The 16,639-nt window shown below is 37.6% G+C and overlaps 1 protein-coding gene across 2 annotated transcripts in view; it reads left to right on the top strand.

The window, feature by feature from the left end:
- Nucleotides 1–3,248: 3,248 nt before the first annotated feature.
- The window catches only part of LOC139969579 (uncharacterized), a 34,822-nt gene continuing 21,431 nt past the window's right edge, over nucleotides 3,249–16,639 (top strand). Inside the window, exons 1-4 of one of the 2 annotated variants that reach the window (XM_071974678.1) lie at nucleotides 3,249–3,475; nucleotides 5,078–5,404; nucleotides 9,466–9,643; nucleotides 16,020–16,406. In XM_071974678.1, the coding sequence (XP_071830779.1) occupies nucleotides 5,225–5,404; nucleotides 9,466–9,643; nucleotides 16,020–16,406 (745 nt within the window). In that variant the 5' untranslated portion in view covers nucleotides 3,249–3,475; nucleotides 5,078–5,224. Of the gene's footprint in view, nucleotides 3,476–3,547; nucleotides 3,834–5,077; nucleotides 5,405–9,465; nucleotides 9,644–16,019; nucleotides 16,407–16,639 lie in introns of those variants that run through there. The other variant, XM_071974679.1, reaches the window with a different exon arrangement.

The following is a 16,639-nucleotide window of genomic DNA, read 5'->3' as shown; positions in this document are numbered from 1 at the left end:
GGTTTTTCTGGGCGGATTGTCCCCCCCCCCCCAAAAAAAAAACCCTAACACTTTGAAAAAAGTGTATCTTCCCAACCCTTCTAGCTATAGACTTGGTTTGAGTGTTGCAATAAAGCTTATACACAGATCTATTCACAAATATTATGTTTTAGATGCAGGGGGAATGGGGGGGGCTATGATGTTTATTACCAACATTTTAGTTCAAGCTTCGTTTTGGTTCAAAATCCTTTTTTTTAATAAAATCATATAAGCTCCACTTAGAACCCGGCCGCCCGCACCTTCATAAATGTTCTAGAACAAGCCCAACATATAAAAAATTATTACCATGATAGATCAAGACTATAAAGAATTGGACATTTGAAATATCATCGGAATATTGCTAAAACTCCGTCCAAAAACCGAAAAAATAGTTGAAAACTCTTGATTGTTTCAAAAAAATCATATCTCGGTCACCGTACACCCTTTTTCAAAAATGTAATAAATATTAAGTATTACATATTTATTAAATATTACAAAAGTGTAGCAATGAATATTGGCATTGCGCCACCAATCATTGTAAGAAATATTTTGCAAAATGGGTACGGTGCAGGTGTGCGTCTATATACGTGTATTGTTTATATATATAGCCTGGAGGAGGGGCTGCCCAGGTCTTATGCCAATCCTTATATATAGGTAAATTTTTCAACCAATTTCCACAATTTTAGCCTGAAATGATAGGAAATATTTTAGATAATACTATTTTAACATAAAATACAAAAAGAAAAAGAAAAAAAGAGAAGTTTATTACTATTGATAGTATGTATTCCAAAATAAGCTATTTGGGACCTAATTTTTGTGATGGGAAAATATACTAAATGAAATGAATTACAACTCACGGGGTATTTAGCCGCTGCTTACGCAGTTGTTCTTACTTTTTAAAAACAAATCCCAATATGTTCGCAAATGTAGTACAATCTTAGGTAAGGCCCTTAGAGGGAGTGAAGACTCGCGCACAAAGAAACGCAGGATGCCGGTAATCTGACCTAGTTTCGAATGAGGTGTAACAAAAGTGTTAGACACCACAATCGATCCCAGAAAATACACACACAGCTTGCTACATCTCAGGTCCAGGTAAAGATAACAAGGTATCACGTTTCATTGCTGTCTGCAGTTTGTAGCGACAACAAAAAACTTCACTTGCAAGCAACGGAAAATTAGCTTTAATCAGAGGGCGGCACGCGGTTTGGGGCGAGTCTTCAGTGCCTTTAAAGGCACGAACATTTTATTGAGGGGCACGCAATAATCGAAGGAGGGCGACAATACTGATGTACTGTGTACCTGTGAAGGTTTTGTTCACATAATTGATGGGAAAAATTAACTTGAAAGGGCGGGGGTGGGAGAACATACCATAGTCTGTGGAGGGGCATGCCCCTGGATCCAGCCTGCCTTCCGGATTGCTGGGGAGAGGTTCATATTCAAATAGAGCCATATAGACACATATTTTAGACCAATGCTCGGTGAATGATAACTAAGACTGGTATACACTGCAAACTTATGTTGAGGTAACTTGCTTTTCTTGAAAATGTGTATGGTTATAAATTGACAAAAGCTGAAGCTCAATGAAAGATCTTCTGATGAAATGTTCAACTGAATTAAGGTACCTCACAGTAATATAACAACCAATATGCCATTATTGCTGTGTATAAGTGTTGATGCAGGTGCATATTTGTCTTCATAATTTCTTGCTTTTTTCAATAGTAGACACTGGTATATCTAATATCTAATGTCTAATAGAAAAACCGACCACAGGACAAGTTCGGTGAAGCATTAACAAACTTAAGAGTAACAAAGCAAACGTCTTAAATGCCCCCCCCCTCCCCCTTAAATTAATGCCTGTGTTAAGAAGTACTATCACATCCATAACCCTTTCAAGAAAAGACTTCACTTGTTGTCTACGTTGTCATATTCAGTCTTGAATGGGGTCGATTCCCATATAGCTCTTTATTACTCGATCCAATATTGAAAACAAATGTGGTCGAAACATCAGTGCGCATGATCAGATAATCTTCAAACGAGTTTCATACAGTATATATATAGCTCTCAATGTTATACATATATATATATAACATTGAGAGCTATATATAACATTGAGAGCTATATATAACATTGTAGCTCCGTCTTCACAACCCTCGGTACTTATAGCAATCCCTCGCTAATTGGCTCTTCGACTCCGACCTCGGGTATGTTTAAGGCTATCTGTACAATGTAATTATATAAGACTACATTTATCAGCAATTCCCTGGCTGAACATAGACAACTTTTCCAAGCAAAATGAAAGAAGAAAAAGGGAGAAAAAGTGTCTATTCTTTACAAACAAACTTATTACCCCCAAAGGACCTCTTGTGAGATCGACCAGGGTTTGAACTCCTTTTGATTTGATTTATCGCATCTCGGCATCGCCTATACATAGCGGACAATATATTGTGTCATTCCTATCGTTATTATTATTGTTTCTGTCGTATCATATACAGCCGGGGAAAATGATAAGTTGAACGTGAGTCCATGATGTACATAGACCTATTCAGTCTACAAGAGGAGTGGGCATGTGCAATAATTTCATGTGGTTTAAAAAATTAATGAACCATGCCACTGATGACATGAGAACCACTCAGCATTTGAAGAACGAACCGGGACCATTTGGTTAATTAAAGGACATTCTGTGTCATCAGTAGACGTCGAATTGTTAGCATAATTATGCAACACTAAGGCTAAGAATTAAGCTGGAGATATTTTATCCAACCGTAAGTTTTCGTAAGTACCTCCAACGTTTGCAAATGAGTTCCCGGGTGGACGACAAAACACTTCCAAAAATGTCCTAAATTACAGGTTCTTCCCTCTTTGAACCTCCATAGGTCATATGCCTGCCGAGGACGAAAAGGAAGTGCACACTACGCGGGACATGGTGTCTTCATATTATAATGTGAACCATCAACATATCGTAACTTGGCAGAAGCATTCTGTCTTCTGGCCCCCAATCAAACACTCAATTCGACTAAAGCTAACCTATGAACACCAACTAAGTTTTCAACCTTAATTAATTCCCAGATTTCCTCGTAAAATTCAATGATTTTGAGGAGATATAAATGTTACGGTAACTTGCATTGTTGACCATGAAGAACCAGACGTAGCATATTTGATGGTCTGATAATGGCAACAGGTTTCTTCATAAGAATTAACAGGAAGTAACCGTACGTAGAACAACAACAACGTTACACACATCGCTAGTATCTTTACTTACCTTGGTATATTAGGTATGCTGCGGACCAGCATTTAATTCGGAGTGTCTTACAGTAACTGGTCCTGATATCATATTTGGATTCTACGATTTAACCCGGGAATTTCTTATTTTAAGTATAAAATATTTCTGTAGGAGATCGAAAACGTTCTGGTTTCTATTACGGATGTGGTTCTCCTGTACATATTTACAACGTAAAGTGTAAGTATTTTGCAAGTAACGGATCTAGTGCTGCGACAGTTATGCTAGATTTCAATTCCATAGGCTTGTGTTTTAGGTACAAGGTTTCTAGGCTTACTGTACGTGTTGCTGTGAACGTCATTCCATCATATTCCCTCCGGTACACTAAGGCTACACGAAGACAGTATTCTGCAGTTAGACGATAATTTTCATAACAGAGTGCATTATGACTTCCATGTTCCAGTTGTATGTTAGAAACAGTAGCAAAGTATGCAGTACATAGCTGCAGGTCTAGCCTCGAGCCCCGACTCCTTGTTAGCCAACTTGAGCTTAGTACATAGGCCTAGTAGTGGTTGTGCCAAGGCCTAACATAGAACAGGTAAATTATTAACAAACAAGTTAAGAATGACGTATAGGTCGTACTTGCTAGGCAGATATCCTTCTCAATAACGAAAGTTTACAAAGTCGATACATTGAATAATGTTACTTCTTATGGCAGCTTAACTTAACGAAGAGTAATTAAGATCGATTTGATGAGTAAATATCTAGGCTAGAAACAAAATGTGGAAGGCCTTGACCAGAAAGAATCTCTAGAAACTCTACAAGTAGGGCTTAGTAGTTAGTGGTGCTGTACCTTGGCTGTTTCATTTGTATCTCATTGTATGACATTGGATTGAGGTATCAACAGCCAAAAATTGCCCTAGATGGTTTGGGAAGGAGGAATATTTTAAATATGTGTGCAATGGAATCTTTAGAATTGTGTCATTTTATGGTCTCTTAACTTATTGCAAAGTTCTCCCTGAAATAGCTTCATAGAATTCTCCATGGTTGGTTACCTCCCCTCGTAAGGAGTTTTCTAAAAGTTTTAATAATGGGAGTGTTTCTTTGTTCATACAGTAGTGTGTATATAAGCTATTGAAGGTGAAGACTTTTTGGGAAGTGTTCCTGCATTTGGCACTCTCCATGCTATTTGTTTAATCGCTGGCAATATTCTGAGCTTTAGCCTTTAGGTCTGAACCACATACATGTATGTACATGTGTACCCTCATAACATTTTGTCGAGGGGAAATATCTATTAATTTTTTGTTGAATGTATTTAATGTTTCTGGCATCAGCAGAGTTATGAAAAGTGATATCATCATAGCAACAAAGAATGTATTTTATCTTTATAGTGTAATAAAATTCTACATTCAGAAAAAATTGACGGTTAAACAAACTTTCTAAAAGTATAACATTTCAAGGATAAATTGATTATAAATTATTAAAACAATTATAAATTAAGAAAATAAATACCCTCCTGATGAAACAGTTGCCATGACGTCCTCTCTCAGACTACCTGTGCTCTGATCTCTTCCTGTGACAAAGGGAGACAGGCGGCAGTTCAAAGTTTCTTTCCAAATTCGATTAACAAATTAAATCTTTAAACATAAATACACACAGCTGTGTTTGTGTTGTTGAACTGGAATTTAGTTTGCTGTGCTGTCTGGTGATTTTGCAGCATTTTTCGAAATTTGAAATTTGTTGTAAATTTGGTTGTGGTTTGCAACTTGCAAGATATCACAAATGAGTCATGATACTGTTTATGTAAATTCTTCCTGAACTTTTTATCATTGATCTCTGCAGATGAGTTCGTTTTTTGGAAAGGACCTTTAAAAGAGATGAACTGAGACGCCCTTTACACTAAATGATCTTAAAGGATATCAGTTGGTCATCAAAAAAGTAGCTGTACATTTCTTGAGATACCTAGCAAGCAAAGATGAAAGAAATATTATGATGGCTTGTAACGGTGAAGAAGATTTTTACAGCAAGTGCCCTCTGGAAGGTCAGGGTGAACTTACGGAAGAGTTCCTGGAAGAGTTAGGCCGGGAACTGGACAATGAGAAGCAATTTCGAGGAAGTTGGCGAGAGTTTGGTTCCCTCCTTCTTAACTGTCGTACAATCGACCTCGATGTAAGTGCAATTATAATTTGTATTGTGTAAGTCTCTATCCTAACTTTGTAGGGAAAAAAAAAGGGAATTGAAAAGAGCAAAAAAAAAAACCTAGTGGGGAACCTTTCCCCTTTCTCCTGGCACCATCCATTCAAAATGTCCCAAATGAAATGTATACATTGCTTTAATTAATGAGCTAAACTAGTACTTGCAGTTTACAACTGAGGTGAAAAGCGAAAGATTGACATAAAGTTTTGTAGTAACACTGTATGCAACATACTATATATATATATGTAAAAACAAAGTAATTTTGTCGAAGAAACTGGCCTGATCTGTTGAATTTGTAACATTATCAACAACCTTCCGTTGACATTGGAAGCAAAGGCTCTGCACCACCTGTAGTGTGTTGTGGTAGAAACCTTTCGCTCTTAAGAGATTATCCATATTGGAGCTCAGGTATTTTACATATCATATGATGGGGGGGAGGGTGGGGGGGTGGTGGGGGGGAGGAGGGATCGATTACAGTACTGACGTGAGATAACAAGTCTATTCAAGGGTGCATGCCTTGGGGTGGACCATGGGTAAGGTTGTGGTTTGACTCTGCCATGGTGCCATTCTGTCGGGACTGCAGATAAGTACTGTAACCCCAAGCTTCCCAAAATTTTTTCCTTGGCTACACACGTTGTTAATTCTCTGTGCTACATACTGTACATAATTAGTTACTGTATCATCCATACATTTTTAAAAGGCCTGAAACTGACCCAGTTCGATAATTTAGTCACCTTTGCTCTGGTACATTACGTCAAGTCCATATTGACTGATCTGGTTAAAATTGATTGCATGCATACAGTAGTCAATTGGCTGATTGTTTCACAATGGCACACATATTGGACATTGTACAGGGCATACAAAATTTTTCAAATCTTGGGAAACATAATAATTGGGTCACTCTGATGATACTGTACCAACATTGTTTACTATCGTACTGATCAGCATTGTAATTTACATATTTACCTGCTTCTACCTAGCTACTGTAACGTGGTTGGGTTCTTGTATGGGGGACACGTCCCAAGAGAAAGTCTAATAGTAGATTGAGATTGTTGCTGGAGATTAACATATAAAGCAGAGTGGAAACAGCGTGGTGTGCTACGAATATATTAAATATATAGTGCATAACTTAATTGAACGAGAACCTTACCAAGACTAACTCACAAAAATAATACTTCTACATCGACCTAGTGTAGCTTAATTAACATAACAAATCTTTGTCAAAGACAACAACAAATTCCTACATACCAACATCCAACATATACAAATTAGAATTAAGTACCAGTCATTCTTACACTAGTACCTACCCACTGTTTATATGCATGGCGATCATTTTTCGGTCACAAGTCTCCCGACCCGCAGCTTAGGGTACCATGTCTGTACAGTATCACTGAGATATTTGACAACAAACATATGTTTTGAGAAAACTGGGCATTAATTAGTCTTCTATGTTTAAAACATCACTGTTATTTATTGTACAGTTCTATAGTGAACAGGAGATATCAAGCTCTATACAGTAATCTCAGGAAGTCCTTTGCAGAACAACATATCTCCCTGACTTCCCTTTTCAGGGTTACAGTACCTACACTGTTTGTGCCTTCACCTAATCAGATATAATTACTAGAAATTATTATATTATTGTTGAAGAGTTGTTTGTTGGAATCGCTGCAAGGTCAAAGCACGATCTACTAGGGAGTTGGCGAGGAGGGAAGTAGAAGGACGGATGAAGGAGGGGGGGACTGGGGGTAAAAATGGGTTGAAACGGCAGGGTGGTCGAAAGGAGGGGAAAAATAGCGAAGTTAAGGCACTGAGCATTTCTGCCCTATATTGTGTATAACATTCACAAAGTATAGGCTGTGATACTATGTACACTAGTATTAGCAACAGTAGGTCATACAATAAACGTAATTGGTTTTCGATTGGGACGCAAGCTTTTTTTTACGGGACGCAAACTTTTTCGGGGGCTTGCGTCCGTGGGACGCAAACTTTTTTTCACTAATAACATTACTGATATAGATAGATATATTAGATATTACTAGACCCTCATACAGAATGACTGCTCAGATACTTTCGTCAAAAAGATGAATTATATACAGTAATTAACAAGTTCAGTAATATGTAAGTTTTAGGACATTGATATAAGAACTTGGTCGTCAGCTTATTTCAGATATATATAAAGTGAATGTTTGAAACTGTCCAACGATATATGATTGTGTACAGTAGTATCACAAGATACTGTATCTACTGTACCATGTCACCGCACTGCATAGTAGTCTCACTTTGAACAATTGAAGTAATTCGATAAAAAGAAATATGGTAACCCTAATTAAGATACATACAGTATATACACATACATGTACAAACTGTAAATGGTAACTCTGTGTACAGGTCTGACCATATCATGTCAAGGAATCATTGTACTCTGAAAAGAGCAAAATTCTTTGCAAAATTATAAATTTATGATGTCATCCCCAAATATGGAACCCATTTATAGTCCTTCTGATGGCTTGGAGAATTCAATTGGCAAAAGCTGTGAGATTATCTGTGCTGATCAAGTTGAATCAACTGACACCCTGTGTACACTTCTGTTTCAATACAGACCATTGTATTAACACCTTTTCAGTTTATTGTAGACTGTGTTAAAGACAGTACAGTACAGACAGATTTGTCTTTAGAACTTATAAGTCTGCAACGTTACCCTTACGCTTGAACAAGTTAAAAGTCATCCAAGGAAGAAATTTATTTGTCATATTTTACAGTAGGACCAAAGTGCAGCACACACATGTACAGTACTGTACTGTAGTACTGTACTGTACTGTATGCTTTCATCATACCTGTACAGTTTGAATTAACTGCATACATGTTGCATGTACAGTAAAGTATTTATAAAGTGTATCAGAAGGTGATGTTCTGTACTGTGCCCAGTGCTTAGATACTATGGTACTGTACATTGCAGTACACTGTAATACATTGCACAGTGAGCAGTACACATTGCACAGTGAGCAGTACACTGTAGTACATTGCACAGTGAGCAGTACACTGTAGTACATTGTGCAGTGAACAGTACACTGTAGTACATTGCACAGTGAACAGTACACTGTAGTACATTGTAAAGTGAGCAGTACACTGTAGTACATTGTACAGTGAACAGTACACTGTAGTACATTGTACAGTGAGCAGTACACTGTAGTACTTTGCACAGTGAGCAGTACACTGTAGTACATTGTATAGTGAGCAGTACACTGTAGTACATTGTACAGTGAACAGTACACTGTAGTACATTGTACAGTGAATAGTACATTGCAGTACATTGCACAGTGAACAGTACACCGTAGTACATTGCACAGTGAACAGTACACTGTAGTACATCGTACAGTGAACACTGAACAGTACACTGTAGTACATTGTACAGTGAACAGTACACTGTAGTTCATTGCACAGTGAGCAGTACACTGTAGTACATTGCACAGTGAACAGTACACTGTAGTACATTGTACAGTGAACAGTACACTATAGTACATTGCACAGTGAGCAGTACACTGTAGTACATTGTACTGTACAGTGAGCAGTACACTGTAGTACATTGCACAGTGAACAGTACACTGTTGTACATTGTACAGTGAACAGTACACTGTAGTACATTGCACAGTGAGCAGTACACTGTAGTACATTGTACAGTGAACAGTACACTGTAGTACATTGCACAGTGAACAGTATACTACATAGTACATTACACAGTGAACAGTACACTGTAGTACATTGCAGAGTGAACAGTACACTGTAGTACATTGTACAGTGAACAGTACACTGTAGTACATTGCACAGTGAACAGTACACTGTAGTACATTGCACAGTATTTGTAGATGATCAAGCCTTGATAAAATGTTTAGAAATAAAGCACTTCATTATTCCTTGGCGTTATGAATAATTACAGAAATGCCATTTTCAGACACGGAATTATGTCAGTGAATATTTCTGCCAAGGGAATGAACTAATATTTAAAGATTTTTCTTGAAAAAAAAATCTTTTGATAGGACATCTGGAGACGTTCGCTGACTTCATTGGGTAAACAGAGTCCGACATGGATAATATACAAGACACATACCAAGGACAAAGGCAATGACATCGTAGATGCCCGCAACCTATGGGATTTCTTCTACAATACTATGGGGAGGAAGGATGTGGCGAATACTTTGGAAAAATGGCATCGTGGTGAGTTCTTGTAATGTTCAGTTTTTATGAATAAAGACACGAAAACATGAAGCAAATTATTCTACAAAGATCTATTTTCTCCAACTACTGCTACTCCTTAACTAAGGTATGGGTCTGTTCACGTTAAAGCGCCCAAATTAGCATAAATGGCATTTGGAGCATTGTGACAAAATAATTAGAGATTCTAGAGATACAAATATTATCCCCATGGTGAGAGTCCACCTAGCTGTACCTACCATAGCATAGACAATTTCCTGAGATATGCGTATGGTATGCTATACTCCCAGAAGTGCCGAAATGTGGACGGAAAATGTTGCCGTTTTCAAACTGCACAATTTGTACTTTGATCTATTCTCAACTCCAAAAGAGGAGTACTCCAAATTTTGTCATGATTGAACTTTGTGGCTATAGGTTCCCTCTCATAAATATTTCAGAAAATTTCATCGATGAATTTGCGAATTATTGCGAAACTGGACCAGTGTTTCGGACATCACTTTTTCCGTCCACATTTATACACCAATTTATGAGTGGCATAGTCTGGGGTTAAATAACAAATGTTGACAGTGGTGTGCCTTTTCAATACTGTCATAGTTGTATCAAATAAAATATATATCAGATGCATGTCCATTCAGCCACATTTTACTACAGAATGAAGTTAAACAACATGCAAAATGTTTCCGTCCACAATTTGGTGATGTCCGAAACGTCATGAAGCATCTAATATATGAAGTATGTTAAAACCCACAAGACTGTTTTGTTACTCTAATTAAAGCATAAGTACTCCCCCAACTACAGTATGTACATGACACTCTTCCACTCTTCCGTTTTGATTTTATAACCATTTCAATTTTTCCGTCCATGTGTGTGATGTCCGAAACACCAGTGATGTCCGAAACAAGTTTTAATTAATACTACTTTATGTTGCTTGAAAAAAAGACACAATAGATGAGCACTTCATATATTATGACAAGTTCTATTGTTACAAACATACATACTGCACTACTCAAAACTTTATCCATCTTGTACCAAATATTATAGCAAAATAACCTTAAAAGTATGTTTCGGACATCACCATGTGTTTCGGACATCACTTTTGTGAATCCAACATATTGTAAAACAGCACTAGTTTCAACTGAATGGTTTAATTGGTTGATTTCAGTGTGCTAGAATACACTAAGATCCTACAACAGAATGCTTCTTAACTTTTGGTGTCATTTGACCAACATGTATTCATCTTTTGATGACTTGTGACAAGTCTAAAATGATATTCTACATATTTGGGTATGAATGTTACTGGGAACATCAAATTACTTGGATTTTTCTAGAACTGACATCATTAACACTACAATTTTCCATCATTTAGTACTGAAGAAGTAAAAAAAACGTTTAGTGAAATTTTTTCTGACATAACATGTATCAGGATACCATCACAGTATACAGTACAGTACATTAGAAAGTACAGGTTATGCTGTAATTGTCTGCTATAGCTTGAATCAAGCTATTTGTCACAACCATAGAAAGCCTTTTTATAGGCTAGAAGAACTACATCAAAGGGCATGTGGGTACCATGCATGGACTGTCATGTGATGTGTTTCAGCTTCCATGGCGGTACCAATTTGATGTTTCCCAAGATCATATTGATAATTGTAAAGTTAATTACACACAATTGGAATAGGCCTAGACGAGTTTTGTAGCACAGTAGCTCGTGTTTCTATCACATCGGTCTACAGCAGGGTTGTCCAACCTTTTGCAGAGGAGGGCCACATGGAATGATTATGATGAAGTAGGGGGCCGTATGAACCATTCGCTCGATTTTTCGACTTTTTGCGCAAAGCCTAAGGCAACAAAATGTGAGCACTGCGCGTGGAGCGCACTAACTTATTTTCCTTCCTGATAAAACAGTCCAGCCGGCCCCCCTCCCCTCCCCTCCGCTGAGAGAGTGTCATACAAACTGACCTGTATGAAGTTTTTTTTTGGACCCAGAAGGTTCGAATGATTGATTATATAGCTTCAAATTGTTATCAATAAATCTGCTCACTAAATTTCACACCGTAGAGCCTCTCTGGCGGGCCGGACGCAACCCTGCGGCGGGCCGGACTGTGGCCCGCGGGCCGTAGGTTGGACAACCCTGGTCTACAGCATAGTATGTCAACGTCACTTTGAAAAACTGAACACTGTTCAGTGTCGTCTGTCGCTCTATATGATATGGACTCAGTGTGCATCTATAACACCCTATGTCAGAGCAGTTTAACTGTTGATGGGAACTTGATGATTGTCAAGAAAAGCTACCAGTATTTTGGGAAGATGTTATCTAAGTAGTAGGACCGTGGAACGTGTCTGGTGATCTAACCTATAAATGTTGGTCAACGACTATAACTATAATGTTAAGGTACAGACATTGCTAGGTAACTGTGTGTTGTCTGCTGCTCTAAGCCGAAATATACATTTACTGTACTAGTTAGTAAATAACAATGGGCAATGTGGAGATTAATGCAGTATATCAGATTATTAGTACCACCCTGGAACACATTACAGCACATGACCCTCTTTGACTGGTACACGGATTTACTGTGTGATGAAACCTCCAGGTTTACTCGATGGTGTCAACAGTATTAATATACACAGAGTGGTGCATCATGCATGCATGACCATGTTTTCATTCCGAGTTGCTTCACTGAGACTTCAGATCTTTAGTGATATGTACAATATACAGATATTTACAGTATCATGATGAAACTTTAGGATAAAGCTGAACAATTTGCTGAGCTGCTCTATACCATAACACCTAAGCCTTATACTTAAATGTAAGTTTAGGCCATAAGCTTAAATAGTAACAATCTTACAAAGTAAATCATTTAATTCATATGTGACAAGGAGTATTTGTACAAACCATGAATACTTGTTTTTCACATCATAATAGCCAAGGCATAATGATGAATCTCGATAAAGAAGGATATTTAAACTACTGTAGTACTTATAGTACTACTCGTATAGGATACTACTGTTGCTTAGCTGGGGCCAGTGGAAGCAATCTTCAACATTGGCAGATCCAGCTCAAAGGTGCATGGGGAGGGGGTGGGAGTGGGTGGGTACCATTTGAAGGGGTGCAAAATAGTTGTTATTGCTGACATTACAAAATAGGACCAAGCATTCTAGTGGAGTTTAGGTTATGATACCTCCCTTCTGAAAATTGTTTAAATAGTAGACTCAATGATACTAGCTACAACAGGTGGGTGCCAAATTAGCTATGTAGGGATGTCTCCTGTGTACATCTGTATTTATTAAATGGTAAATATTTGCTGTTTGTTTCAATTATTGCACACCTCATCTAGGTAATGATGGAAATGTGGAAACCGTAAAAGATAAAAAGAATTCTATAACCCTTTTGGGGAAAAATTTATTTGCAGTCAATAGTAATACCATTTTCTGCAAAATAATGTAAAAGTTGATGTCTGGGAAGTGTTGGTGAACGCTTGCCAATGCAAATGGCATGCTGGACAGGTAATGAATGTGGTGAAGCAGAGATTAACTTTATGCAAATGGTGATCAATGAATGGTCACTATGTGGAGTGTTATGGAGTGTTTGCGCAGTGGTTAACGCCAGTGCCTTTCAATCATCAGGTCCCGAGTTTGTGTCACTCCAAGATTAATGAATGTCGTCCAGTTACAGAGTTGTTGACAATTCATAATCATGGTCGTTAAAAATGAATCTAAGAGACTGACTTCGGTCAGCTTGCGGCTTTGATAAGCCAATGATGGCTTCTTTGCGAGTTCCTGCTTGCAGGAAGATCTAAACTAAATGTGTGTATTCTGGATATGTATGAATTGAGTATGTAGTAAACAGTGATAATTCATTAACATTAAATGGGGTTATCATTTACACCAAGCCTTCAGATTTTCACTTATCACCTATCTTTTCACCTATCGGCTCTGTCCAGATGTTCAATTTGAAATATGTGCCTCAGGGCATTTGTTTTCCCAAGAATTTACAGTGCCATTATTTTTCAGTACACCTTGTTGATTTCCCAGTCTATGGTGTTTTAATAAACTGCATTCCCTCAAAAATTCATAATATCTAGTGTAAATCTGCTAAGTACTGTCTGACTGTTGTGTCTATATTGAAGCAGACTTTTGTAGCTTGAACAGGTTTGAATAGCAAAAATATTACTTCATATTGTTGTTACCTGCTGAAATATGTATTATTGTTATGCAGCTTTGTGAACATTTTTCCAAGGTGATGTCTGAAACATTCAGTGATGTCCGAAACGCTCATAAAGTAACTTGTAATAAACACTGAGAATTTGAACTATAATAAGTTCAAAACTGTCATTATACCTTGTAGGTAGCTTGTCAACAACAAAGACCCCTTTGTTACAAATTTAACTTTTGATATGATATGCTTTGTGTAGAAAACATTACAGTGATGTCCTAATACAGTTGTGGTGATGTCCGAAACATAGTCCAAGACAGTCTTATGCAAATCTATAAAACAAATGTTTGCATTTTTCATTATTTCAAATGAATTTGATGCTGCTTGTTATCATCACATATCGTGATGTACTGATATATATTGCTAAGTATTAACAAGCATGGCCTTCGTATAATAAATGTCTTGTTGATCACTTGGATCACTTGTATCCCTTTTCTTTGTTTTGAACTTGGAACCTAGGAAGGGTCCATAGATCTCTTTTGGTACAGGTAACAACTTACTAAAATGCTTTTCTATTCATTATTGCCATGAAATGAACATCATTTGGTTTATTACTAAAGATTAGGTTTAATATATTAGGTAAATCATTGGTGGGTGATGTCCGAAACAAGATCATTTTGGAGGGGTGATGTCCGAAACAAGAGTCAAGAAAAAAAAAATTCTGAGAGGACATGACCCAGAATTTTCAGCTTTTGGTTAATATATGTGCTTATGTTGTGGTTTAATTTTGTGGTATAATTGTTGCTATTAATTTCAATTTTGTTCTTTAAAGAAAAACTTTTTAACTTTATTTCAGGAAAAATTGAATATTTTCTAATGATACTCGAATATTTTTTAAAAAACATCATCGATATCATTGAAAACTTGTCTTACAATAGCAAATTTTGTGTTAATAAAGAAAATAAAAACAGAATACCCAAATGTAGCAGCAATGGAATGACACACCACCATTAAAAAAAGAACAAATTTTGGAAAATTTATAGATTGTCTCACTTTCAACCATCTTGAATATAATTTCCAGAATAGTTTAAGCTCTGGTCAATTCTGATTCATAAATTGAAGATATTAGTTATGTTATTTACTTAGAATAGAAGTTCTTTACTGTAATTTGAAAATTTGGTACCTCAGGCAACCAAATTGGGCGCTTTAACGTGAACAGACCCGTATATCTCCGACCCCCAGATTCATCCGATTAAGATTAGAACAAAAGATTAAATAAACAAAGAATACCATTGCTCTAGTCCCTCCCACTGAGTGATATACCACCGCAGTGTGCTTACTTAACCAGTCAGTGTAATGTAACTTATTAGTCACTGCTGGCTAGATCACCACAGTTCTTCTCAATGTCACTCTTCAAATTGACTTCACTCTGAACCTATTTTCTCCATCGTACAAAAACTGCTAACCTCTTTATACATGACAGCGTACGGTCTGCTCGGACTACCACCCCAGTGCCTCTTCTTTACCCTCTGAATCCACAAAATTCTTCAAAAATCAAAACCATTCTTCGCCTTCGCTCCTCACTTACCTGTCTCCGTCTGCTGTGCTTGTAATCCACTTTCGCTGGGACTCTGCCATTTTCTCCTCCTTCTTAATCTACCATTCAGGAAGTTAACCAGGCTATAAAGTGTCCAGTATCCCTGTATGGGTGTAAATCAATCCAGTAGGTTTGAGGTACTGTGCATGTACAGTTTATGGGAAAGTTTGATAATTAGTTCACTGGAGGCTGTTACAGTTACCAATAAAGTCACAAAACGTAGCTGTGGCCGAGTGGATAAAGGCGGTGGCATTTTAAGAAATGAAGCAATCAGGAGGTTTCGGGTCTGTGAAAGTCGTACTCCATAAGCCCTTGCGGACCTCTCCCACATTCGTGATCATTTAAAAGTGTCGTAAAATTAACTGCCTCATCATCATCATCTTCGTCGTTGTCTTCATCATCAAACCACCTGGTTAACTGTAACAGCATTTTGTCTTTTTAAAATATATATATCCTTTTGTCTTTTTCAAAATACACTCTGATATTTAGTAACCTGGTTGGTGCCTTTTTAGAAATGCTTCCAAACAGCCTAGAAATTAGTATATAGAGTAGTTCAGTCAAAAAGTCCAAAATTTAACTTTCTCATTCTTTTTTTTTAACCCTCTCCTTCTCTCTCCGCCGCAATACAGATGGCAAATTATTCCGCCAAGATCAAAGTCATCAATTTGACATCTTAGCTAGACCCCCTCATCCCAGTTTCGATCGCAATCACTCCTTCGCTACTTACCCTCCCGAGGAAGGGTCCGACATATCCAGCACTCTCAACCAAGAGAAATGTTTGTGCCATTCCGTGACTAAGGTCGGAACCCTCACCGTGATAGCCAACAACGTCGAAATTAAACGCAGCAGCCGTGACAGGTATTCCTCTACGGAGACCGCATCTCTGCACTCGACTTCCAGTGGATCCACCTCGTCGTTACCTAGGGAAATGGACATCACTGACCAGCCGAGTAGGGTGAATCTTCCAAACAGCATTCCAGTAGTAAGGCATGACCCTTCCAGAAGCTTAGGAATAGGTAAGTTATATATTCTGACCATTGGATTACACACTTAAGCCAATACCCGCTACACTAAAGTTGACAATCTTCTTTTTTTCTTTCTTCATATTTTCATGTTTTTTTTTTTGTCATCGTCATCTTTAACGAGGGTACAAGTCTATGCATGTGTTGGTGGGTCGTTCTGCCTTCTCCATGCAGGCAGGAAACCCCTGCTGTTTCCTACTCATATACTGAACTGTACATGTACTAGT

This window comes from Apostichopus japonicus, chromosome 7, assembly GCF_037975245.1.
Source record: "Apostichopus japonicus isolate 1M-3 chromosome 7, ASM3797524v1, whole genome shotgun sequence".
In the NCBI taxonomy this organism is placed as follows: domain Eukaryota; kingdom Metazoa; phylum Echinodermata; class Holothuroidea; order Aspidochirotida; family Stichopodidae; genus Apostichopus; species Apostichopus japonicus.
This window is presented reverse-complemented; position numbering and strand designations above follow the sequence as displayed.